This window comes from Dermochelys coriacea, chromosome 4 (assembly GCF_009764565.3).
Source record: "Dermochelys coriacea isolate rDerCor1 chromosome 4, rDerCor1.pri.v4, whole genome shotgun sequence".
In the NCBI taxonomy this organism is placed as follows: domain Eukaryota; kingdom Metazoa; phylum Chordata; order Testudines; family Dermochelyidae; genus Dermochelys; species Dermochelys coriacea.
This window is the reverse complement of record NC_050071.1, coordinates 54,354,450-54,381,632: the sequence shown is the minus strand read 5'-3', so window position 1 is coordinate 54,381,632 and position 27,183 is coordinate 54,354,450. Positions and strand designations below refer to the sequence as shown.

Below are 27,183 nucleotides of genomic sequence, written 5' to 3'. Positions count from 1 at the left end.
AAATATACTATGTTTTTTTGTAATATCGATGGGTTATCTCCTTTGACTGAGTGATCCTAGTTACATATCATTGGTTCCATTTCTCCCTCTCACTGGGGTTCAGAAGTTTGTTTTCCAGACTCAAAGACAAGACTGTAATAAAATTCTAAGATTCAAAAGCATCTTAAATGAAACAAATAAAGCTTGTAAAAGAAAACCATACCTAAGTCTAAGACTCCTTAGCTCTCCCCAGGTAGTCTCAATCCCATGATGTAGAAACAAAATCAGAAAATATGACACTTAAATTTCAAGAGCGCACTCTCTCTTTCTTTCTCTGTGATTGCCAGTCTTTTTGCCTGACCCTCAGCACTGCAGTACCTTAGGGCAGTGGTTTTCAAACTGCGGGTCACAACCCAGTACTGGGTCGCGGAATGTAAGGCACTGGATCGCAACGGCTCTGGTCAGCACTGCCAACCAGGCCATTAAAAGTCCCGTTGGTGGTGCTGCCCGCTAAGGCAGGCTAGTTCCTACCTGTTCTGAGACTGTGCTTGCCCCAGAAACAGCCAGCAGCAGGTCTGGCTCCTGGGGGGGCCATGGGGATCCACACTCTAACCCTGCCCCAAGCACTGGCTCCTCACTCCAATTGGCTGGAAACTGGCCAATGGGAGCTGTGGGGGGTGGTGCCTGCAGGCGAGAGCTGCGCGGAGCTGCTTGCGCACCTCTGCCTAGGAGCCGGACCTGCTGCTGGCTTCTTCTGGGGCAAGCACGATCTCAGGAAACCTGCTTTAGCACCCCCACTGCTTCGCTGACCGGGAGCTGGCCGAGGTAAGCCTGAGCCCCAGTCTCCTGTCCCAGCTCTGAGCTCCCCCAAACCCGGAGCCCCCTCCTGCACCCCAAACTCCTCAGCCCCAGCCCAGAGCCCTGACCCCCGCCTGCACCCAACCCCTGCCCCAGCCCAGAGCCCCCTCCCACATCCTGAACCCCTCATTCCCAGGCCCACCCCCCAGCCCTCATCCCCACATCCCAATTTGCCATTATCTCCAACTTAATTTAAATATTTAAATGGAACATATTTTCATTAAGTCTATGATCCTTAATAACACCAATCCACAGCAAATATGGTGGCTTGCTATACATTATTCAGTCTGTCACACGTTGTATAACCTTGGTGTTTTCTAAACATCTGAATTCTTACGGTAAGGTGGTGAAAATGGGACAGATTCCTGACGAGGGTGAATCTTGGTGTGATATATTAGAGATTAGGCAAACCCTGGGTGGTTTGGATGCAGATCAAATTTTATTAAAACCTGCAAAGTCCAAATGTGGAGTAGTGATGGGGCCAGTTTGGATAAATGATTCCAGTTTTCATCCATCACTAGATATGTTCATTGTATTCCTTTTTATTTTGCTCAAGCATTCCATTTTAAAAAGTATTTAATTATTTGAAAATTCTTTATTTTTAATATGCATTTTAATAACGCATCATAGTATAGTTCAGAATATTTGTGATGCATAGTTTTCATCACCAACATCTGTCCTTCAGATAATTCCAAAAGTCATTTTATTATCCTTAAATATCCAAAACAAAGAAATTGAGAGAAGTTCAAAAAAGATAGAGAAGAATGACTAATGCTAATACTGCACCAAGCTGCTTCTTTTCCTTGCCTTCCAAGGCTGATCTCCTGTCAGATATGGGCAGCTCCCACTCTCACAACTAAACTGTATTTGTTCAGCTCTGTATAACTTGGATTATAAACTCTTCAGTGCAGGAATGAAGAGCAAATTCTCAGCTGGTGTGAATTGTCAAAAGACGATCCCAGTGTTTATTGGACCACCTGGAGAGATCCCTGAGGGTACGAATGAGCAGCTCAGGAATTGTTAGGAATCCTAGAATCGTAGGACTGGAAGGGACCTCAAGAGGTTATCTAGTTCAGTCCCCTGCACTCATGGCAGGACTAAGTGTTATCTAAACCATCCCTGACAGGTATTTGTCTAACCTACTCTTAAAAATCTCCAATGATGGAGATTCTACAACCGCCCTGGGCAATTTATTCCAGTGATTAACCACCCTGACAGTTAAGATTTTTTTCTTAATGTCCTACTTAAACCTCCCTTGCTGCAATTTAAGCCCATTGCTTCTTGTCCTTTCCTCAGAGGTTAAGGGAGAACAATTTTTCTTCCCCCCCTTTGTAACAGCCTTTTATGCTTTTGAAAACTGTTATCATGTCTTCTCTTCTCTGGATTAAACAAACCTAATTTTTTCAATCTTCCCTCATAGGTCATGTTTCCTAGACCTTTAATAATTTTTGTCGCTCTTTTCTGGACTCGCTCCAATTTGTCCACAGCTTTCCTGAAATGTGGCACCCAGAACTGGACAAAATACTCCAGATTAGGCCTAATCAGTGTGGAGTAAAGCAAAAGAATGACTTCCCATGTCTTTCTTACAACATTCCTGCTAATACATCCCAGGATGATATTCACTTTTTTTTGCAACAGTTTTACATTGTTGATTCATATTTAGCTTGTGATCCGCTATGACCCCCAGATCCTTTTCCACAGTATTCCTTCATAGGCAGTCATTTCCCATTTTGTATGTGTGCCACTGATCGTTTCTTCCTAAGTTGAGTACTTTGCATTTGTCCTTACTGAATTTAATCCTATTTACTTCAGACCATTTCCACAGTTTGTCCAGATCATTTTGAATTTTAATCCTATCCTCCAATGCACTTGCAATCCCTCGCGGCTTAGTACTGTCTGCAAACTTTATAAATGTACTCTCTATGCCTTTATCTAAGTTATTGATGAAGATATTGACTTCATCTTGACTACAGCTTGACTGTGAATCATTGATAACTACTCTCTGGGAACAGTTTTCCAACCAGTTATGCACCCACTTTATAGTAGCTCCACATAGGTTGTATTTCCCTAGATTGTTTATGAGAAGGTCATCTGAGACAATATCAAAACCTTTCTCAAGTCCATATATACCGCATCTATCTCTTCCCCTCTATCCACAAGGCTTGTTACCCTGTCAAAGAAAGCTATTAGGTTGGTTTGACATGATTTGTTATTGACAAATCCATGCAGACTGTTACTTATCACTTTATTATCTTCTAGGTGTTTGAAAATTGATTGCTTAATTATTTGCTTCATTATCTTTCCAGGAACTGAAGTTAAGCTGATTGGTCTGTAATTTTCCAGGTTGTCCTTATATCCTTTTTTATAGATTGGTGCTATATTTAAGCTTTTTCAGTCATAGTTCCATGAACTTAAAGTGAGCTATAACAATTTACACATCTGGCCCCATGCCTTCCCACATGTTTTGTACAGAGCTATGAATAACTATAGTGCTATGGAAATAAGAACACAAGTAAATATGGCAGTTAGATTTATACAGGAGTATTTGCTTTGGGTTAAATCTAGTCCCAGCTCCCACCCTGAGTATGTAGGTTAGACACAGGGGAGATATACAAAGGGAAGGAAGAGAGATTAATCTTTTTCCCAGTATAACCATTCCATGGAGCCTGCTCTAACATAATAGTTAAATGGGGTTGGAAGGACTGGAGGATCTAAACAGCCACTGCCAACTTCTCTGTCCCCTGAGAAGAAGCTTTTATCTATAGATTTTTCTCCAGTATAACTAGTCTTCATGTTCTTTATTGTTCCAGGTGACTGGTATGAGCAGCTTTATCCCCTCATAATTACACTCAAGGACTGCATGGGAGAGGTGGTGACAAGGGCAAAGCAATCAATGACTTTTGTTCTACTTCAGGAACTTGCATGTGGCTTGCCACAGCATTTGATGCTGACCCTAAGAAGAGACATCGTCTTTAGTCAAGCAGTAGGTGCTTCTTGAGTCACTGTTTTTCTGTTGTGATTACTGTTTGTTATTTACATTATTGTAATTAATCATGGCATACATGCAGGTATTCGCCGTTTCTTTTAACGGAACACAACTTCTTCATGTGTTTTAATTCATTCACTTTAATGTTCTGTACTATGATGAACAATTAATTGATTTAGGTTGGGTTTGACTCTTAGGTTGGGTTTTCAAAGGACTTAAATAAATAAATGTCATTGAATTTAAACAGGAGTTGGTGTCTAATTACCTAGGCTCCTTTGAAAACCTCAGCCTTAAATATTAATAGACTTAAGGGCATCTTTCTGATCTCAGTTACAACAGTGTAAATTAGAAGTAACCCAACTTGAAGTCAATGAAGTTTCATGGGTGTAAAACCAATTTAAGGTCAGAATGAGATCCATGTATTTTATGTATATATTACCCTACAGAATACCAGAATATACAATTGAGAGGATAAATATTCACCAAACAGACATTTCCATCTTGTTCTTCAGTCACCAAAGTACAACCTGTATCCTGTAGAAAAATAGCAAACATAGTTATAAAACTCTTAGATTACACTAATTCATCTGTTTTTTGTTGTTGTTGGTTTTTTAGCTTGCTGGATTGGTCTGTGGGTTTATAATCAAACTGCACACAAGTTTACATGATCAAGGCTTCCTACAGCAGCTTCATATTGTTGGGTTAATTGTTCAATATGAAGGACTTCTCAGCACGTATAGTAAGTATTGCCCTGCAACAACATTGCTTAATATTTTTTACAAACCAAGAAGTTCACCCAGTAGGTTCTTATTTTAACTTTCATTCAGTAATTTGGCTTATTGAATCAACAAATATTACCCTAATACAAAATAGCAGGCTTCCATACAATAGCTCAGTTAAAGCCATTGATATAGTACTGTTTGTCAATTCAGCATAATAAATTATAGTAATCTATTTTTTTCAGTTTTCAGAGTAGCAGCCGTGTTAGTCTGTATCCGCAAAAAAAAAACCAAGAGTACTTGTGGCACCTTAGAGGCTAACAAATTTGTTTGGGCATATGCTTTCGTGGGCTACAGGCCACTTCATCAGATGCATTGAAATGAACATATAGTAAGAGATAGATAGATAGATAGATACAGAGAAGGTGGAATTTGTCATACAAACTGTAAGAGGCTAATTAATTAAAATAAGCTATTATCAGCAGGAGAAAAAAAACTTTTGTAGTGATAATCAAGATGGCCCATTTAGACAGTTGACAAGAAGGTGTGAGGATACTTAACATGTGGAAATAGATTCAGTATGTGTAATGACCCAACCACTCCCAGTCTCTATTCAAAGCCAAGTTAATGATATCTAGTTTGCATATTAATTCAAGCTCAGCAGTTTCTTGTTGGAGTCTGTTTTTGAAGCTTTTCTGTTGCAGAATTGCCACCCTTAAGTCTTTTACTGAGTGGCCAGAGAGGCTGAAGTGTTCTTCTACTGGTTTTTGAATGTTATGATTCCTGATGTCAGATTTGTGTCCATTTATTCATCAGAGATATACAACCTATCCTGAAAAATGATCCCTCATTCTCACAGATCTTGGGAGACAGACCAGTCCTCCCTTACAGACAGCTCCCCAATCTGAAGCAAATACTCTCCAGCAACCACACACCACACAACAAAAACACTAACCCAGGAACCTATCCTTGCAACAAAGCCTGATGCCAACTCTGTCCACATATTTATTCAAGTGACACCCTCATAGGACCTAATCAGATTAGCCACATCATCAGGAGCTCATTCACTTGCACATCTACCAATGTGATATATGCCATCATGTGCCAGCAATGCCCCTCTGCCTTGTACGTTGGCCAAACTGGACAGTCTCTATGTAAAAGAATAAATGGACACAAATCTGTAAACTATACTAGTACTGTAAACTATAGTAGTACAAGTGTTTAGCCAGACCCAAATAACTGGTTTATACAACTAACCCAGATACCCAGTTTAAATACACCTCTATACACCAATATAACTCTGTCCTCTGGAGCCAAAAAATCTTACCGTGTTATAGGTGAAACCGCGTTATATCGAACTTGCTTTGATCCACTGGAGCGCACAGCCCCGCCCCCCTGGAGCACTGCTTTACCGTGTTATATCCGAATTCGTGTTATATTGGGTCACGTTATATCGGGGTAGAGGTGTAGCTACTAAATCTATAATCTACTGCCAGTCAGTATTTCTGGAAATTACATGTCAGTCTTTGTAATGTGAAGATAACGCTAAACTATTTAAATTCCCAACTGCTTCATAGATACTGTGATAGAGTACACCACAGCTTACTAGTTCACCTTAGAACACAGCTTTGCTTAACACACAATACTTAGATTTGTTTATAGAGAAAGCAAGTACAAGTTTATTTAACAAAGGATAGCAGATTCATTTGATAGCAAACAGAAATGTTAGAAACAAAGGATTACTTATGAAACAAAATCGTAATGTGCTTTCTATGGCCTAAACTTAACTAATAAGTTGTTCTCCTGTATAAAGAAGTTTATCTCACCCGAAGTTCTTCCCAGGGATTTCAGCCAAGCCTGACTGAGATCCCTTTTTCATGAAACAAACCCGCTGTCAGTTTATTTCCTTGGTGAAGGATGCCAGAGAATCTTTTTTTTCACCACTAGATAACCAGACCATACCTTTGATTTTCAACTGAAAATAGGATAACCCCTTCCCCCTTCATACCCCACTGTTTACCTCTTCCTGATGATTTTCTTTTGAAGTCCTTGCAAGCTTTTCATTAGCAAGACCTTACCGCAGACACTCAATACACAATAGTTAGCTCGGGAGATGAGTGACTCCCATCTCCTGTATGGAGAAGTTTTTCTCCAGGCATTCTACCTTTGAGTGACTTCCTTTTAACTACAAGGTCTTGAGAACATAATTTCCCATATTTACACACACACACACACACGTCTTTTATATATTATCTGCATATACATTTTGTAATGATTATGATGACCAGGGTGACACAGGCTTTCAGTAGAGACCTTACATGACCCCTTTTGGGGAACCCTGTAACCCTACATACCCCTGGACCCTCTGCCATTTGGCACCAAGAGGTTTCTGAATCACAGATGCCAACACTGATAGCTATTAAGTGGGACATTTGGAGAGAAAAATTGCAACACACTTTGAAATGTACTGAAGAGGATGGATTTTTTTAAATCAGGCCGAGTTGTTTTTTCTGAAAATAGCGACTATCCCACTTAAGTAGGGACAGTTGGTATCAATGCAGCCCTTTGCCATTCCCAAAATCAAGTTTTACTGTCTGTCCCGCACTATAAAACTACCTCAGTATAAGGGGCTCTCTGGATCAAGTTTGTCAGAGGTGCACCCATTATAATACTCAAAATCTTTGCCCTATAAGAGCAGAAGAGCCTTTAAAGGGCTTGTCAATATGGGCAAAATTTTGAAACCTGTCTGCCCTAAAGTTGTGTCCTTTGAATGTAATTACCTGATTTTCAAAAGTACCCAACACCCACAAATACTAGTAAGGTCAGAGGGGGCAGAAAGTTCTCTACTATTTTTATTTAGATGCCTTAAATGTGAATTTAGTAGAGTAACTTTAGTAACTCCGGTTTGAAATGTATTACACTTATTATCAAACTAGCACCTTTTCAGGAATAGACACTAGCTAGCCAGTCATGTCTGCATCTGTTAACATCTTTTGTAATTTTTCTGTACAGGTGAGGAAATTGGGATGTTAGAAGATATGGCTGTGGGCATTTCAGATTTACAGAAAGTAATGTTTAAAATAATTGAAGCCAAATCCAATGACTTCTTGCCTGTAATAACTGGAAGGCGGTAAGTATTGTCCATTTCTTGAAGCACAAGCCCAGACACGTATAGCTTTCACTTGTGCCAGTAAAATCAAGTGGAAACTCAATGTTTTCTTTTTGCTGTGTTCCTTTATGTGGGAAATGCTATAAATGTAACTTGTCTGAAGAGTGAATAGAGGGCCTGTAAAGGTAATAATGCTTTGTACTTTCTAGTGTCTTCAGCTAAGGATCTCAAAGTTACAAATGTTAATATATATTAATTCTCACAGTGTCCCTGTGAGTTGTGTACTTGGTGTAATCCATTTTTATATACAGGGAAATTGAAGCACAGAGAGGTCAGGGCCAAAATTTTCAAAAGTGGCCTCTAAGTTTGGTTGTCTCAACGCAGGGGCCCAGTTTGAAACACTGGAGGCCTTGTCTTCAGGGGAGCTGAGCATTCCATTTCCATTTACTTCTGTGGAGATGTGGCGCTGCATCTCCGAAGATCTGACCTGAAGTGTCTCTAAACTGGGAACCCAAAATTAAGATGACCCAAAATTCTGAAAAATTGAACCTACATGATTTGCCTAAGATCATACAGGACATTTGGGGCAGAGCTGGATGTAAAAACAGATTTTTTAATCCCTACCTGTGCTTTAAATACTATTGCACTTTGCTTCTCAAAGAAGTAGTACTGAAATTTAGTACATAAATTAAATACAGAAATAGTGTCTGTGACATACGGGGATTGAAAAGGATAGTTTGTATGTCATGAACTTTTTTTTCTTTGTTATTAGTCTAGTCTAAAACTTCAAATGTTTTTACTTGTGCAGGAATTATTTCCTTAATAGTGCTATAATTCTTAAGATGACAGTAAATTAAATTCAGCTAAAAGCAGCAACTTTTTAGAAAAGATGTATTGCCGCTGTTGGGGGAAGGAGTGGGCATTCACCACTATTTTTCTTTATTATTCCTGACAATTCGTTTTCATACTGTGCACTTTCCGAGAAGGGATTGAAATAAATAGCCAGGAAGGTCAGAGCATGATGGGAAAACATCAGGAATAATTAAGAAAAATTATGGTATATAAAATAGACCCTGTACAGAAGAAATATGTCCTTTGTAAACATTCCTATCAAAAGTCTTGAAAAATCCAACAGCCACTGTTACTGGCTTGGTACCATTACTGCAGCTGATTGAACTGTCATGCTAGGAGGTCCAGGTTTTGAAATAGACATTGGCTTTAAGATGCCTGTGGCATTATGGATTGATAGAAGAGACAGCTGTCAGGAAGAGGACTTACTGGCTATCATTACTATACTACACTTACTGGTGAGTGAATCACTGAATGAAATTGGTGGTATCAATTTATTAAAAGGAAGCTTTACCTCTGCTGAGCCCCAATCCTGTTAGAGATGTGATGACACAGTATCGATCAGGGGCATAGGAGGTTAAATATAAAGAGCAAAAGTAGGGTCAAAATCTAACAATTTTCTGATCACTGTAAAAAAAAAATATTTTCTGACTAACTTTTATCCTTTTTTTAGTTAGTCTTATATAATTGAGGTCTCTAAAATGAAACTTACAGGGACAATGCAGAGCTGCTAAACAGAAAATTCATTTACCTCTTTTTGTTATAAAGCTTGCAAAGTCAGAGTATTATCTGTTAATTTGCTTTGCAGGGAAATGCTTAGGTACTCAATTTTATGTGTGAAAACAAGTCAATCCAAACATCACAGCTCTAATGTGTGCTGCAACCCCAAAACATCTTTCAGTAAACAATGTTCAGTTTCACATGCTTAAAGGGTTGTTATAAGCAAAAGTAGTTTAAAAAAAAGTAGTATTTTTAAAAATTCCTTGGTAATTTTTTTTTTATTATATACATGAAATTTGAGGCATGAGTGGGTAGTTTATTATAAAAACTTTCAACTAGTGTTTTTTATCATTGCTGCATGGGTAAGGTGCAAGACTAGTAAAGTTAAATAGATAATCCCCAAATTTAAATCATTAATACCTAAATGTGTGTTTGTGATTTATTGTTGTTCTCTTGAACAACCTAGTTTTTTTGTTGCAAGAGACTGTATTAAATGCTAAAATTTTGTAATGATTTTTAGGAATACAGGACTGGAAGTGACCTCCTGGGTCATTAAATCTAGTCCCCTGCTATCACAGGCAACCCCGCACATAATGCTGTACATTAGTTTATCAAGCTTTATCTTTAAACTAGTTAGGAATAGGAGGGGCAAACATCTATGGAAGGCTGTTCCAGAACCTCATTCCTCTGATGGTTAGAAACCTAATTTCAAAGCTAAATTTATTCATGGCCAGTTTATACACACTCGTTCTCTTGCCAAAATTGTCCTTTAATTTTTATGCTAAGCCTTCCGCTCACTGGGAAATGTAGTTGTATAACCCAAATCAAATCCACTAAGCCTGTCTACATTGAATCCAGCCATAAAGGAAAAAGTAAATTACATGGCAAAGAAAGATTTTGTTTTATTATTATACCTCATTTAAATCAAACCAGTAAAGCAATAGTAAATTAGTCTCAAATGAGTGCTTTGGATTACAATGATTGTTGTCTTCTTGCCTGACTTCAGTGTTGCTCTTGGGCCATGAAGATATCCTATTATCCCAGCTCAGTAGCCTTTCTCAAAATAATTTGAAAGGCAGCTTTTGTCATTGTGCAATTTAATGGAAATTGAAAAAGTCACACAAGATGGTACCACTGTGGAGATTCTGTCCCAAGCATACAAAAACCAAAAACAAAAAACACCACATGTACAACACCACTGTTTCAGTTTGTCATATCCAAAGGCGACATCTTACAATGACTTTTTTATAGCCAAAAGACATAGTGATTCTTGGATGTGAAATGCAGTGATTATGATGGTCCTCTGGACTTGATGTTTAGCAGAACATATTTTTAAAATTAGACCAAATCAACATTTCTTTTCAATCTCATGCAAGCATACCGTATTAGTAATACAATAGCATTTGACAGTCAAGATTCAGCAATTAGGAATTCCAACCCACAGGCCTGGAATGAGTGGCATTATGCAGAGGTCACCTGAAAAGAGTTTTCTGTACAAGCAGAAACTTCATAAACTCTGTACTGCTTTAAATAGGGAATTAAATACAGAAAACATAAATTAGTCTTATCTGGGGCATAGAGACTTTTTTGCTTTGAGACTTGCATAACTAGCCCACAGCTAATAGATTCATAGATATTAAGGTCAGAAGGGACCATTATGATCATCTAGTCTGACCTCCTGCACAATGCAGGCCACAGAATCTCACTCACCCACCCCTGCGATAAACCTCTCACCTATGTCTGAGCTATTGAAGTCCTCAAATCATGGTTTAAAGACTTCAAGGAGCAGAGAATCTTCCAGCAAGTGACCCGTGCCCCATGCTACAGAGGAAGGCGAAAAGGGGCCTCTTCCAATCTGCCCTGGAGGAAAATTCCTTCCTGACCCCAAATATGGCGATCAGCTAAACCCTGAGCATATGGGCAAGATTCACCAGCCAGATACCCAGGAAAGAATTCTCTGTAGTAACTCAGGTAGTAACTAATGATACTGCTCATGAGAGTTCCTACCTTATAGAGCATTTGCTGCTTAACAATACCAGATTTGCACTACTGCTAACTGAGCTACGGCATGTGTCACACCCCTGGCTGAGTCCTTTCCTGTGCGTAGTCACCAATCTGCTTTACTGGACCTGATCTTCGAATCCTGCATGCTTCCAGGCACATCAGGTCTGGGCAGCGTCTCTAGCTTTGGCCTCTCAGACACAGTCCCAGGTTGCAGATTCCCTATCTGACAGCCCGTTGGATGGTGGGGCACCATGGTCCAGCTGCCACAACTTCCAAGACCCCTTCCAAGTTTCTCCCATAGCTTATGCACACTCTCGCCAGAGCTCCACCCATGTGGGCATGCCAGATTATAGTTTAACTCTTCTGGAACCACATGACACGTAAGGAGCACAGAGACTTTACAAAAGAACTTCTTAAACACCACCCACACGTTACTCTTAAACAGTACAAGGATATAAGACCTATGCAAAAACCGTGTATGCTCTCCCCGCTGAGTCTACACTAACCCCTTCTGTGAGTCCTTAGGTCCTGTCCCTGTGTAAGGTGGGTAAATCCCTCCTTGCCTTCTTCCTCTTGACATCCCCTCTGCTTCCTGTCAATGTTTGGTTTCAGTCCTCTCTGGCTGGCTTGACAGCCTTCATTGGGTAATTAAAGCCCCAGCCCTCTGGAGAGAAACTGGGAGAACCAGCTTCCTTTAGCTTAGTCCCTCTGTTTATCAAACCCATTGTTCTCGGAGGCGAGAGGCACATTTGTTATCATTCTCATTCAGGGTCAGAGACCTAGACACAAGCCCCACTTCAACAAGATGATGATGCAATCCGACATGATGGTTACAGTATACAAGGAAAGACACAATCAAGGTTATATTCAAAATAGAGGCTGAAACATGGTTTTCACAAAATCAGACGGGGGACACAGATATAACACCCAAACTATCACATCATATCACTTCTAAAACACCAGAATTCATATTTGTGTAACGATGTTACTTTTAAACTGTATTTTCATGGTGCTACTTTTGCTTCAGAGGATGCTTTCTATCCAAGAAGTGAAGTCCTGGCCCACTGAACTCAATGCAAATTTTGCCATTGACTGCAGTGGGGCCAGGATTTCACCCAGGGTTTTCACTGGGTACAAGAAATTATGCAATTGTATTAGAGTGTACTTCAGGTCAATTCTTGTGCAAACCAAACGGAAATGGTGGTGTAGCTCAGCATATAGAATTTTAATATTTGAAGTGCCTTCATTAATATTTCTATAGCAAGTGATAATGAGACAAAAGTCTGTTCCTTAATTTTTCTACTGTCCTCACTTTTTAATCCTTTTTTTCCACTTCAGTGAAGAAGTCATTATCTAGACCTAGTTTATTATTATATTACTGATACAATTTTCATATGGATTTGCTATGGTTTCAAAACAAAAATAAATAAAAAAGACTTTAAATGAAGGTTTAACACAATTAACAGGAGGGCAAAACGTTGATTTCTAAGTGTAAACATCCTTTGCTGTGGGACCTAGGAGGGTGATATTCTCATCTCTTATACTTCCTTTTATTTTCCTAGTGAACATTATGTAATAGAGGTCAAGCTTCCAGCAAAGATGTTTGAGTTGCTGCCACAAGAGATCAAAGAAGGAAAGCAGCTGCATGTGTACCCAGTCCTCTTTAATGTTGGAATCAATGAACAGCAAACACTTGCAGAGAGGTAAGGCAGCACCTTTAGAAAGATACATGTTTCAGTTTCTGCTTCTGGATGTTGTGCTAGTCCAGATGGTCTCTCACAGGATTACATAGAAATCTTGCTTATTACTTGCTCTTGGGCCAACTCAGATTGTTTTGGCACATATTAAAAAAATAAATCACATTAGGGAGATAATCAGATGGTATGAACTAAAACAAACAGTGCAAAAAGTCAGGAAAAGATATATAATAAGTATATTAATCTATTTCCTACAGTTAACGCCTGATTTGTTCTTTAATACACACACTTAGCTCTAGTTCATACTGACAGAAGAACTGTATTCTCAAAGAACAGATTTTGGCCCTTTGAAACATCTCTTGGAAAATCCTAAAACTACTTAATTTGTTATCATAGCAAGTGAAGCTGAAATGTTGGGCAGGTAATAGGCATTGGGAGGTGCATACTTTCTTCACATTTTTAAAATTGATAGTACGGTTTTCATGAGTAGAGGTAATAGATAATAAAGTAATAATGGGTTATATTATTAATAGCCTTATAATGGCAGGAATGATGGGGTTATATTTTCTTAAACTTTTAATTATAAATGTGCCTGCACACCCAGAATGCCTAGCTATAGCCTCAAGACAATTCTATATATGAAGCTAGTCATCCTATAGTACAGTTCCTGTCAAAGATTCACCAAACTATTCTCCTGCTTCCTAGGTGAAGGACAGCTCTGGGTAATATTAAATAATATACGTGACTACAAGGAAGAGCCTCCAGAGTTGCATGCTGCTAGTATTACTAGGTGCACTGTACAACTAGACAAAACTAGACTATTGTGTGTAGTGCTCTAGTCATGGACCAGGATTCCAATGTGCTGTACAAACACAAAACAAAAGATGGGCCTTGCCCCAAAGAGTTCACAATCTAAGGTTATGTCTGCCCTTGGAGCTGGAGGTCTATTTTCTAGCTCAAGGAGACATACCCACGCTAGCTTTGATTGAGCTGGCATGCTAAAAATAAAGTGTAACCTCAGCAGCAGGAGGGGCTAGCTGCCCCAAGTCCATGCTCAGCCGAGGTGGCAGTCTCTACTCAAGCTGGAATTTAGACCCCCAGCTCTACGTGAAGACATACTTTAAGTACAGTAACTCCTTACTTAACATTGTAGTTATGTTCCTGAAAAATGCGACTTTATGTGAAATGATGTTAAGCGAATCCAATTTCCCCATAAGAATTAATGTAGATGGAGGCGGGGGTTAGGTTCCAGGGAAATTTTTTTCACCAGACAAAAGACATTATATACATATACAGTATAAGTTTTAAACAATTTTAAACAAACAGTTTAATATTTTACACAGCAATGAATGATTGTGATGCTTGGTTGAGGTGGTGGAGTAAGAGGGTGGAATATTTTCCAGGGAATGTCTTGCTGCTAAATGATGAACTAAAACTCAGCTGAGTCCTCAAGGGTTAATACGCTGTTGTTAATGTAGCCTCACACTCTACAAGGCAGCATGGACTGAGGCAGGAGGGAGGAAACACAATAGATGAAGGGCAGTAGCTGCAAACACTTGCCTGCAAAAACTGAACATGATGATGAGCCCACGCTATCCAGCTGGAGCGCACCACTCCCTTCTCCTGACAGCACATGCATGGCTGCATAGTTGCTGACTTTCTAAAGTGCTGGGGGGTGCGTGCATTAGTGAAAGAGAGAGAGATGCATTGCCCCTTTAAGTACGCTGACCGCACTTCAGGTACGTTGCCCTTTTAAGCAGATCAGCCCGTTCAGACAGGAAGCAACAGCTTCCAGCAAGCTCCCTTCTTTCTGAACCTGAGCCCTGTCCCCTTCCTCTGCCTTGTGGCACCCCTCTCCCTCGCCCCAGCAAGCAGGAAGCTCCCGGGAGCAGCTCCAAGGCAGAGGGCAGGTCAGGAGCAGCACAGCAGTGGGAGGAGGGACAGCTGAACTGCTGCTGGGCAGCTGCTGAGCCATATCCCTTACAGGGAATTTAGGGGAGCTGATGCGGGGGTGGGCTGCTGCCTGCCCCCCCCCCCCCGGTTCTAATCCCCACAAGGAGAGGCTGCTCTTCCAAGAATCCTTCAAGCTGTGGACAAAGCAGGCAGCTGCCAAACGATGTTATAAGGGAGCATTGCTCAGGCAGTGGTGCTATAAGGAGGGCTTTGGGGGATGTATGCAGTAATGAGCTGCCAAAATCTTAACAACAGGTTCCCTATAAAAAGTTCTGATTTAAGGGATGTACCTCAGTATGTATTTTTTGTACCAACAGAGTTACCATATGTCCGTATTTTCCCGGGAGGAATTTTTAAAATTTAAAAATTCCTCCCGGATGATGATTTAAGAACCAAAAAGCCTGACCTGTCTGGGAAAATACGGATGTATGTTAACCCTGCCTGAAGTTCTTTTTTAAAAAGATGGGCCTGAACTAGAAATGAGCTCTGTTTCATATGTGTGGGTCCCCGCCACGCCCTGGGGATGTGCTAGGGTGACCAGATGTCCCGATTTTATAGGGACTGTCCCAATTTTGGACTTTTTCTTATATAGGCTCCTATTACCCCCCAACCCCTGTCCTGATTTTTCACACTTGCTGTCTGGTCACCTTAGAGTGTGCACATGTGTGGGTCCCAGCTGCTCCCTGCCCCCCTCATTGAAGCAGGTGTGCAGGGTTACTGCCCTGGGAACTGCAGGGCACCAGTGGACGTGGGGCCAGCTGCAGACAGGGGCATGGGGCAGGGCTAGCTGGAGGCAGGGGGTGCAGGGCTGGCTGCCGGCAGGGCAGGGGGTGCGGAGCTGGCTGGAGACAGGAGGGTGCGGGGTTGTCTGGAGGCAAGGGGGTGTGGGGCTGGCTGGAGACGGGGGCAGGCTGCGGGCAGGGCAGGGGGTGCATGCGGCAGGGGTTGGCTGGATACAGGGCGGGGGGTGCAGCAGGGGCTGGCTGCAGGCAGGGAGTGCGGGGCTGGCTGGAGACGGGGGCAGGCTGCGGGCAGGGCAGGGGGTGCATGCGGCAGGGGTTGGCTGGATACAGGGCGGGGGGTGCAGCAGGGGCTGGCTGCAGGCAGGGAGTGCAGGGCAGGCTAGAGACAGGGCGGGGGTGCGTGCGGCAGGGGGTGCGTGCGGCAGGGGCTGGCTGCGGGCAAGGCAGGGCCGGAGATGGCTGGAGACTGGCTGGCTGCAGCAGGGGGTACGGCAGGGGCTGAATGGAGGTAGGGGCTGACTGCAGGCAGGGCGGGGGGGTGCAGGGCTGGCTGTGGGCAGGGCAGGGGGTGAGTGTGGCAAGGATACAGGGCATGGGGTGCAGGGCTGGCTGCAGGCAGGGCAGTGGGTGGTTGAAGGCAGGGCAGGGGGTGCGGCAGGTGCTGGCTGCAGGTAGGGGGTGCAGGGGTGGCTGGAGGCAGGGCAGGGGGTGGCTGCAGGCAGGGGATGCAGGGGTGGCTGGAGATGGGCTGGTGCAGGCAGGGGTTGCTGGGGGTGTGGTAGGGGCTGGCTGCAGGCAGGGCAGGGGGTGCTGGGGGCAGGGCAGGGGTGGCTGGAGGCAGGGGCTGGCTGCAGGCAGGGGGTGCGGGGCTGGCTGGAGACGGGCTGGCTGCGGGCAGGGCAGGGGGTGTGGGGGTTGCTGGAGGCAGGGCAGGGGGTGGCTGCAGGTAGGGGGTGCAGGGGTGGCTGGAGGAAGGGGCTGGCTGCGGGCAGGGGGTGCAGGGGTGGCTGGCTGCAGGCAGGGGGTGCAGGGGTGGCTGGCTGCGGGCAGGGGGTGCAGGGGGGCTGGAGGCAGGGCAGGGGGTGCGGCGGGGCTGGAGGCAGGGCAGGGGGTGCGGCAAGGCTGGCTGCAGGCAGGGCAGAGGGTGTGGGGGTGGCTGGAGGCAGGGGGTGTGGGAGTGGCTGGAGGCAGGGCAGGGGGTGGCTGGAGACCGGGGCTGGTTGCAGGCAGAGGGTGCGAGGGTGGCTGGAGGAAGGGCATGGGGTGCGGCAGGGGCTGGCTGCAGGCAGGGGATGCGGGGTGGCTGGAGATGGGCTGGTGCAGACAGGGGGTGCTGGGGGTGTGGCAGGGGCTAGCTGCAGGCAGGGCAGGGGGTGCAGAGGGCAGGGCAGGGGGTGGCTGGAGACGGGCTGGCTGCAGGCAGGGGGTGCAGGGCTGGCTGGAGACGGGCTGTCTGCGGGCAGGGCAGGGGGTGGCTGCAGGCAGGGGGTGCAGGGGTGGCTGGAGGCAGGGGCTGGAGGCAGGCAGGGGGTGCGGCAGGGGCTGGCTGCAGGGAGGGCAGAGGGTGCGGGGGTGGCTGGAGGGAGGACAGGGACTGGCTGCAGGCAGGGAGAGGGGGGTGGCTGTGGGCAGGGTGGTGGGTACTCATGGTGAGAGCAGCAGGACGCAGCCCAGGCCCAGCAGAGCAGCTGGGGACCCACCAGGCATCAGCGGGAGCCACAGGGCCAGGGGAGCAGCAGCAGCAACAGGGCTCGTGCCCAGGGCCAGGCGGCAGCCCACATGGCTCCCGCAGCGCAGCACCCCCAGCGGCCGGAGGAGGAATTACATCACTTCCCAGCCGGAGCCCATCAAAGCCTCAGCACCCCCTGCAGGGAAGCAGGTTAACAACCGGTTCTAAAACTGATTCAAAATTTAACAACCAGTTTGCGTGAACCGGTGAGAACCAGCTCCAGCTCACCACTGGATGTATGGCCACTGGGAAGCATTCATGGACAGAGGACTGTTCTCTCGGGATGGACTTCACCTGAGTAAGAAAGGAAATAGACTTCTAGGATGGAGGATGGCACAACTGATCAAGAGAGCTTTAAACTAGGAATTCTGGGGAGATGGTTGGGAGATGTCCAGGTAATCTCCATGCCAGTTATTCTCTTTTAGAGGGAAGAAAACGAAGTAAGAAAGGATACAGCCGTGGGTAGGAGAATTGATGTAAGGCAGAAGGGCAGTGTACATACCAATCTAATAGGTAATATTGATGGTAGAATGTCTGTGCCCAATCGGGTAAAGAATGTGAGCGAAGCCAAACGGCAAAAATTAAGATGTGTGTACACTAATGCAAGGAGCCTAGGTAACAAAATGGAGAAACTAGAGCTACTGGTGCAGGAAGTGAAACCAGATATTATAGGGATAACAGAAACATGGTGGAATAGTAGTCATGACTGGAGTACGGGTATTGACGGGTATGTGCTGTTTAGGAAAGACAATAATAAAGGCAAAGGTGGTGGAGTAGCATTGTATATCAATGATGAGGTAGACTGTAAAGAAATAAGAAGTGATGGAATGGATAAAATAGAGTCTGTCTGGGCAAAAATCACATTGGGGAAGAAAGCTACTAGAGTCTCCCTTGGGATAGCGGTTGAGGTGTGCTATAGACTGCCAGGATCTGATCTGTATATGGATAGAGAACTCTTTAATGTTTTTAAAGAAGTAAATACTAATGGGAATTGTGTGATCATGGTAGACTTTAACATCCCAGATATAGACTGGAGGACAAGTGCTTGTAATAGGGCTCAGATTTTCCTGGATACGATAGCTGATGGATTCCTTCACCAAGTAAAAAGAAAAGGAGTACTTGTGGCACCTTAGAGACTAACAAATTTATTTGAGCATAAGCTTTCGTGAGCTACAGCTCACTTCATCGGATGCATTTTGTGGAAAATACAGAGGGGAGATTGATACACACACACACACACACACACACACACAGAGAACATGAAACAATGGGTTTTATCATACACACTGTAAGGAGAGTGATCGCTTAAGATAAGCCATCACCAGCAGCAGGGGGGGGAAAGGAGTAAAACCTTTCATGGTGACAAGCAAGGTGGGCCATTTGCAGCAGTTAACAAGAATATCTGAGGAACAGTGGGGGGTGGGGTGGGGGGGAGAAATAACATGGGAAATAGTTTTACTTTGTGTAATGACTCATCCATTCCCAGTCTCTATTCAAGCCTAAATTAATTGTATCCAGTTTGCAAATTAATTCCAATTCAGAAGTCTCTCGTTGGAGTCTGTTTTTGAAGCTTTTTTGTTGAAGTATAGCCACTCTTAGGTCTGTGATCGAGTGACCAGAGAGATTGAAGTGTTCTCCAACTGGTTTTTGAATGTTATAATTCTTGACGTCTGATTTGTGTCCATTCATTCTTTTACGTAGAGACTGTCCAGTTTGACCAATGTACATGGCAGAGGGGCATTGCTGGCACATGATGGCATATATCACATTGGTAGATGCGCAGGTGAAGGAGCCTCTGATAGTGTGGCTGATGTGATTAGGCCCTATGATGGTGTTCCCTGAATAGATATGTGGACAGAGTTGGCAACGGGCTTTGTTGCAAGGATAGGTTCCTGGGTTAGTGGTTCTGTTGTGTGGTGTGTGGTTGCTGGTGAGGATTTGCTTCAGGTTGGGGGGCTGTCTGTAAGCAAGGACTGGCCTGTCTCCCAAGATCTGTGAGAGTGATGGGTCGTCCTTCAGGATAGGTTGTAGATCCTCGATGATGCGTTGGAGAGGTTTTAGTTGGGGGCTGAAGGTGATGGCTAGTGGCGTTCTGTTATTTTCTTTGTTGGGCCTGTCCTGTAGTAGGTGACTTCTGGGTAATCTTCTGGCTCTGTCAATCTATTTCTTCACTTCAGCAGGTGGGTATTGTAGTTGTAGGAATGCATGATAGAGATCTTGTAGGTGTTTGTCTCTGTCTGAGGGGTTGGAGCAAATGCGGTTATATCGTAGAGCTTGGCTGTAGACAATGGATCGAGTGGTATGATCTGGATGAAAGCTAGAGGCATGTAGGTAGGAATAGCGGTCAGTAGGTTTCCGATATAGGGTGGTGTTTATGTGACCATCGCTTATTAGCACCGTAGTGTCCAGGAAGTGGATCTCTTGTGTGGACTGGTCCAGGCTGAGGTTGATGGTGGGATGGAAATTGTTGAAATCCTGGTAGAATTCCTCAAGGGCTTCTTTACCATGGGTCCAGATGATGAAGATGTCATCAATGTAGTGCAAGTAGAGTAGGGGCATTAGGAGATGAGAGCTGAGGAAGCGTTGTTCTAAGTCAGCTATAAAAATGTTGGCATACTGTGGGGCCATGCAGGTACCCATCGCAGTGCCGCTGATTTGAAGGTATACATTGTCCCCAAATGTGAAATAGTTACGGGTGAGGACAAAGTCACAAAGTTCAGCCACCAGATTAGCCATGACATTATCGGGGATACTGTTCCTGACGGCTTGTAGTCCATCTTTGTGTGGAATGTTGGTGTAGAGGGCTTCTACATCCATAGTGGCTAGGATGGTGTTTTTAGGAAGATCACCAATGGATTGTAGTTTCCTCAGGAAGTCAGTGGTGTCTCGAAGATAGCTGGCAGTGCTGGTAACGTAGGGCTTGAGGAGGGAGTCCACATAGCCAGACAAACCTGCTGTCAGGGTGTCAATGCCTGAGATGATGGGGCATCCAGGATTTCCAGGTTTATGGATCTTGGGTAGCAGATAGAATACCCCAGGTCGGGGTTCGAGGGGTGTGTCTGTGCTGATTTGTTCTTGTGCTTTTTCAGGGAGTTTCTTGAGCAAATGCTGTAGTTTCTTTTGGTAACTCTCAGTGGGATCAGAGGGTAATGGCTTGTAGAAAGTGGTGTTGGAGAGCTGCCTAGTAGCCTCTTGTTCATACTCTGACCTATTCATGATGACGACAGCACCTCCTTTGTCAGCCTTTTTGATTATGATGTCAGAGTTGTTTCTGAGGCTGTGGATGGAATTGTGTTCTGCATGGCTGAGGTTATGGGGCAAGCGATGCTGCTTTTCCACAATTTCAGCTCGTGCACGTCGTCGGAAGCACTCTATGTAGAAGTCGAGGCTGCTGTTTCGACCTTCAGGAGGAGTCCACCCAGAATCCTTCTTTTTGTAGTGTTGGTAGGAAGGTCTCTTTGGGTTAATATGTTGATCAGAGGTTGCTGACCTGACAAGAGAGGATGCCATTTTAGATTTGGTTTTGGTGAGCAGTGAGGACCTCATAGAAGAAATGACTGTAGGGGACAACCTTGGTTCGAGTGATCATGAGCTAATTCAGTTCAAACTAAATGGAAGGATAAACAAAAATAGATCTGTGACTAGGGTTTTTTATTTCAAAAAGGCTAACTTTAAAAAATTAAGGCAATTAGTTAGGGAAGTGGATTGGACTGAAAAACTTGTGGATCTAAAGGCGGAGGAGGCCTGAAATTACTTCAAGTCAAAGTTGCAGAAACTGTCAGAAGCCTGCATCCCAAGAAAGTGGGAAAAATTCATAGGCAGGAGTTGTAGACGAAGCTGGATGAGCAAGCATCTCAGAGAGGTGATTAAGAAAAAGCAGAAAGCCTACAAGGAGTGGAAGATGGGAGGGATTAGCAAGGAAAGCTATCTTACTGAGGTCAGAACATGTAGGAATAAAGTGAGAAAGACCAAAAGCCATGTAGAGTTGGACCTTGCAAAGAGAATTAAAAGCAATAGTAAAAGGTTCTATAGCCATCTAAATAAGAAGAAAACAAAGAAAGAAGAAGTGGGACCACTTAACACTGAGGATGGAGTGGAGGTTAAGGATAATCTAGGCATGGCCCAATATCTAAACAAATACTTTGCCTCAGTCTTTAATGAGGCTAATGAGGAGCTTAGGGATAATGGTAGGACGACAAATGGGAATGAGGATATGGAGGTTGAAATTTCCACATCTGAGATAGAAGCCAAACTTGAACAACTAAATCGGGGGGCCCAGATAATCTTCATTCAAGAATATTAAAGGAACTGGCGCATGAAATTGCAAGCCCATTAACAAGAATTTTTAATCAATCTGTAAACTCAGGGGTTGTACCGTATGACTGGAGAATTGCTAACATAGTTCCTATTTTTAAGAAGGGTAAAAAAAGCGATCCAGGTAACTACAGGCCTGTTAGTTTGACATCTGTAGTATGCAAGGTAATTGAGACAAAATACAACATGGCTTTACAAAAGGTAGATCGTGTCAAATCAACCTGATCTCTTTCTTTGAGAAGGTAACAGATTTTTTTAGACAAAGGGAACACAGTGGATCTAATTTACCTCGATTTCAGTAAGGCATTTGATACGATTACACATAGAGAAGTGTTAGCTAAATTGGAAAAGATGGGGGTCAATATAAAAATTGAAAGGTGAATAAGGAACTGGTTAAAGGGGAGACTACAGCGGGTCACACTGAAAGGTGAACTGTCAGACTGGAAGGAGGTTACTAGTGGAGTTCCTCAGGGATCGGTTTTGGGACCAATCTTATTTAATCTTTTTATTACTGACCTTGGTACAAAAAGCGGGAATGTGCTAATAAAGTTTGCAGCTGACACAAAGCTGGGAGGAATTGCCAATACAGAGAAGGACCGGGATATCATACAGGAAGATCTGGATGACCTTGTAAACTGGAGTAATAGTAATAGAATGAAATTTAATAGTAAAAAGTGCAAGGTCATGCATTTAGGGATTAATAACAAGAATTTTTGTTATAAACTGGGGGCGCACTACTTGGAAGTAACAGAGGAGGAGAAGGACCTCCGAGTATTGGTTGATCACAGGATGACTATGAGCCACCAATGTGATATGGTCGTGAAAAAAGCTGATGTGGTCTTGGGATGCATCAGGCGAGATATTTCCAGTAGAGATAAGGAGGTGTTAGTACCGTTATACAAGGCACTGGTGAGACCTCATCTGGAATATTGTGTGCAGTTCTGGTCTCCCATATTTAAGAAGGATGAATTCAAACTGGAACAGGTACAGAGAAGGGCTATTAGGATGATCTGAGGAATGGAAAACCTGTCTTATGAAAGGAGACTCAATGAGCTTGGCTTATTTAGCCTAACTAAAAGAAATCTGAGAGGAGATATGATTGCTATCTGTAAATATATCAGAGGGATAAATACCATGGAGGGAGAAGAATTATTTAAGCTCAGTGGACACAAGAACATTGGGAAGTTTAGACCTGAAATTAGACAAAGGTTTCTAACCATCAGAGGACTGAAGTTCTGAAACAGCCTTTCAAAAGAAGCAATGGGGGCAAAAGACATATCTGGCATCAAGACTAATCTTGATAAGTTTATGGAAGGGATGATATGATGGGATAGCCTAATTTTGGAAATTAAATGATCTTTGATTATTAGCAGTAGATATGCCCAATGGCCTGTGATGAGATGTTAGATGGGGTAGAATCTGAGTTACTATAGAGAATTCTTTCCTGGGTGTCTGGCGGGTGAGTCTTGCCCACATGCTCAGGGTTTAGCTGATCACCATATTTGGGTCAGGAAGGAATTTTCCCCCAGGGCAGATCGGCAGAGGGCCTGGGGGTTTTTCGCCTACCTCTGCAGTGTGGGGCACGGGTCACTTGCTGGAGGATTCTCTGTACCTTGAAATCTATAAACCACGATTTGAGGACTTCATTAGTCAGACATAAGTTAGGGGTTTATTACAGGAGTTGGTGGGTGAGATTCCGTGGCTTGCGTTGTGCACATGGTCAGACTAGATGATCATAATGGTCCCTTCTGACCTTAAAGTCTATGATTCTATGAACTTTAAATGAGTTTGTTCCCTAATAGATCAGCAACATAACAACAAAACAATGTTAACCTTTCAGTGAGGACTTACTGTGTAAGACAAAAGACAACAGATACGTGAATAGATAGGGGAGTACAAGGAAACAATGAGATACCAGTGGCCTAATCTTTGTCAAGTTTTGTGTAGGCATCAAGGCAAAGGAGAGTTTTAAGGATTAGAAGGAGAATAATGAGATAGCATTGTGGAGCAGCCTCCCAAATGTGAGGGGCAACGTGGGAGAAGGCATGAAGGGACTTGTTTGAGAAGTTTAACAAGTTGGGGATGGAAGCTGGCATCGGCCAATCAGAGGCAGGAGTTGACATCTCAGTAGTGAGTGAGAGATGATAGGTAGGGTGGGAATAGGCTGAGAATAGCCTTAAAAGTGAAGACAAGTAGCTTATGTTTGATGTAGTAGAGAAAGAGAAGCCAGTGGAAGGAGGCAAAGAAAGAGGTGACATGGTCAAAGCGACAGGCTCAGAAAATTATGTTTGCAGCAGCATTTGGAATCGATATGAGCTGGACAAGATTGTATTTGACAAGGGTATTGCAGTAATTGAGATGTGAGATCATAGAATCATAGAATCATAGAATATCAGGGTTGGAAGGGACCCCAGAAGGTCATCTAGTCCAACCCCCTGCTCAAAGCAGGACCAAGTCCCAGTTAAATCATCCTAGCCAGGGCTTTGTCAAGCCTGACCTTAAAAACCTCTAAGGAAGGAGATTCTACCACCTCCCTAGGTAACGCATTCCAGTGTTTCACCACCCTCTTAGTGAAAAAGTTTTTCCTAATATCCAATCTAAACCTCCCCCATTGCAACTTGAGACCATTACTCCTCGTTCTGAGATGAGATGAGATGAGATGAGATGAGATGAGATGAGATGAGATGAGAGCGTGGAAGAGAGTTTTAGCTATGTGGATGGATATGAAAGACCGGATTTTAGAGATGTTAAACAGAAAGAATCAGCAAGATTTAGATATAGCCTGGATGTGAGGATTTAGAGAAAGGGCTGAGTTGAAGATGATGCCCAGATTATGGGCCTGAGTGACGGGGAGGATGGTGCTGTTCTCCACAGTGATCAATGTACTGCTCTTTTCTGTACACACATACAAAAGAAAATCATACCATAAAAATGAAAAATTAAGAAAACATGTCTGTCAAGCAAATCAAATTGGATTAATCTATGAAGTAATAACTATTCTGCCATTTCAGGTATGACCATAAAACTTTGAGTTCACAATATTATCTGACTTCACTTTACTCCCTTGAATTTTAGAAATTCACGTTTGTACTAGAGATAAGAAATTAAGAATGGAAACACTGAATGTGTTTTTCAATAAAAGGTTATCTATAAGTATTTGAGGGAGGAAGAAATAATCATCATACTAGGAAACAATAACAATAGAAATAATCTTTTGATGATTAATGTTATGTTATTTCAATAGAACTGAACATCTCCAGTTTCGGTGAGCCATAGCTAGGAATATATTTGATTTAAGAGTAAGACTGAGAAACTGGGGAAATGATAGGCAATCTTCAACAGAAGAGCAGATATAGTTAATATCTACTTTGGTTGCATTATAAGAAATTATGCATATAACATACAGAAATCATGACAGAGTGTTAAAATACAGCATTACATTTAGGGGTTATGCACATAGATCATCTTTTGCCCACTCTATCACACAACAGCTAAAGAATTTAGCCCCAAACTCTTCATGTGCGTACACGCACACACACACACCTTCCATAGTACAGTTCAACTGGAACAGATGTGGACAGTGCAAAGGTGCAGAGGAAGGGTGAGGGCATGGTAATTTATCCATGACAATGTAGCTAAGCTAGCCAAACTGCCCATGTAAGATTACGCCCCCCCCCTTTACAGCACCTAGATATTGTGGTGATGGACACTTCAGAAATATTTATATGATAAATAGATTAAATAGGGCACAGTAGCGGCTGAAGGTACTGCAGCCAGTGGATGCAATAGTGGCTGTAGAACAACCATGTGACTTATTTACTTATCTGGATGATTACCTGGGGTTATCTGAACCCAAAGCGATGGTAACTAGTCTCTGTTTTCCAGGCAGTGTCAGGAGATAAATCAGCGGGGGGGACACAGCATCTCCACCTGAGAAATGATAGTTTTACACAAGAGTGCTTTCACCCAAAAATCCATGTTTTTATTGAATACAAAGAATACTTCAAAATTAGCAATAATCTAGTTACCCAAAATATAGTTACCCGAAATCTGAGGTGGTGTCAAGTGACAGCAGTAGGTTTCCAGTGGCCAGCCTTCCTCCTAGCTGCTATGGAGATTGTCAGTGTCATCTTGCTCATAGAAAATCCAAACTTCTCCAAAGTATACTTTCTAACTAATCTTTTTTATAAGTAATTAAAAACAAAGCCTATCTCCAATAAGTTATAATTGGCTGACTGTTTCCCTAGCAACAGCAAAGAACTCATAATTTCTACTTACCAGTAAAGCAACTCTAGCAAGAAACATACAGACACAGGCACCCAGACTAAGATCAGCTATCCTTGTTAGTAACACTGCGGCTGTGCAGATGTTTTTGTCTGCCTAAGCAAGGCCAAATTCTTTCTCACTACATTGTGTCCTCACTTCCAGCTTATGGTGGCTAAGCACAAGATAGCTGTGGGTTATGTCAAGTCCAGGTCTCTCATAACAGGATCTTTGTACCACACTTATCACCATAATACTTGAACACCTTCTGCAGACTATCACAACACAGTAAAGACCTTCTGATTTCCTCTCTCCTTCCTGGTGAATCACTAGAATTTTTTCTTCCTTTTCTTCCACTTCTTCATCTCCCTCTCTCTCTCCCCTCTCCATGTCATTCCTGCTCTCATTGCCCCTCCCTTTGTTCTTCTGTTGTCTTTTCCTTTTTGCTTTGGTGTTTATGGGAAAGCTGGACTTGAAGAAGCAAGGTTACATGTCACTCTGGAGGCAGGGACCTCTGAAGCTAGTCTCAGCTCTCCAAAACAGTGTTCCATAGTTTTGAGCCTGCTGCCAAGAACACTGTCTTCATTCTCATTTGACCCTGAAGGTGTGGACAGTATCTTCTGTGAAATCTAATTGTCATGGAAAATCAGAGTCTTAGAGAGAATTCTCTTAGGGAGCTTGGGCCAATGCCATGGAGAGCCTTAGAGATGAGAACAGACATCCTGAATTTGTCTGGGTGTCCTGTGAGGAGTCAGACTAGTGAGCATTTGGGTGATAAAGTCCCAGCCACCTCTGTTGCTGAAAAATTGAGTTGCAGCATGGTAGAACAACTGAAGCCTTTATAAAGTGTGTGCACTTCAGCTTCACCTAAATGCAGTTGTAGTAATCCGGCCTGGAGGTCACAAAGGTGTGGGTCACGGTGGTTAGGCCACTATCTAACAGCAATGCATCCGATGAAGTGAGCTGTAGCTCACGAAAGCTTATGCTCTAATAAATTTGTTAGTCTCTAAGGTGCCACAAGTACTCCTTTTCTTTTTGCGAATACAGACTAACACGGCTGCTACTCTGAAACCTGAGCTTACTGGCTAGTTGCTGATGCAAGAAGGAATCCCTGAAAGCTGAGTCTGACTGTCCAGGCACAAGGAGAGGAGTCCAGAAGGACCCAAGGATATGAACCTTGATTATTTGCAGCAGATGATCTCAGCACAGGGTGCTGCTGTGGTGGTGGCTAGGTGTTCAAAATGTTTTCCTGCTGACGTC

At 43.2% G+C, this 27,183-nt stretch overlaps 1 protein-coding gene across 1 annotated transcript in view; it reads left to right on the top strand.

The window, feature by feature from the left end:
* The window catches only part of INPP4B (inositol polyphosphate-4-phosphatase type II B), a 521,268-nt gene that overhangs the window by 442,714 nt on the left and 51,371 nt on the right, over window positions 1-27,183 (top strand). Inside the window, 4 exon segments of the mRNA XM_043513204.1 lie at window positions 3,648-3,820; window positions 4,439-4,562; window positions 7,555-7,672; window positions 12,787-12,927. Coding sequence (XP_043369139.1) covers window positions 3,648-3,820; window positions 4,439-4,562; window positions 7,555-7,672; window positions 12,787-12,927 — 556 coding nt within the window.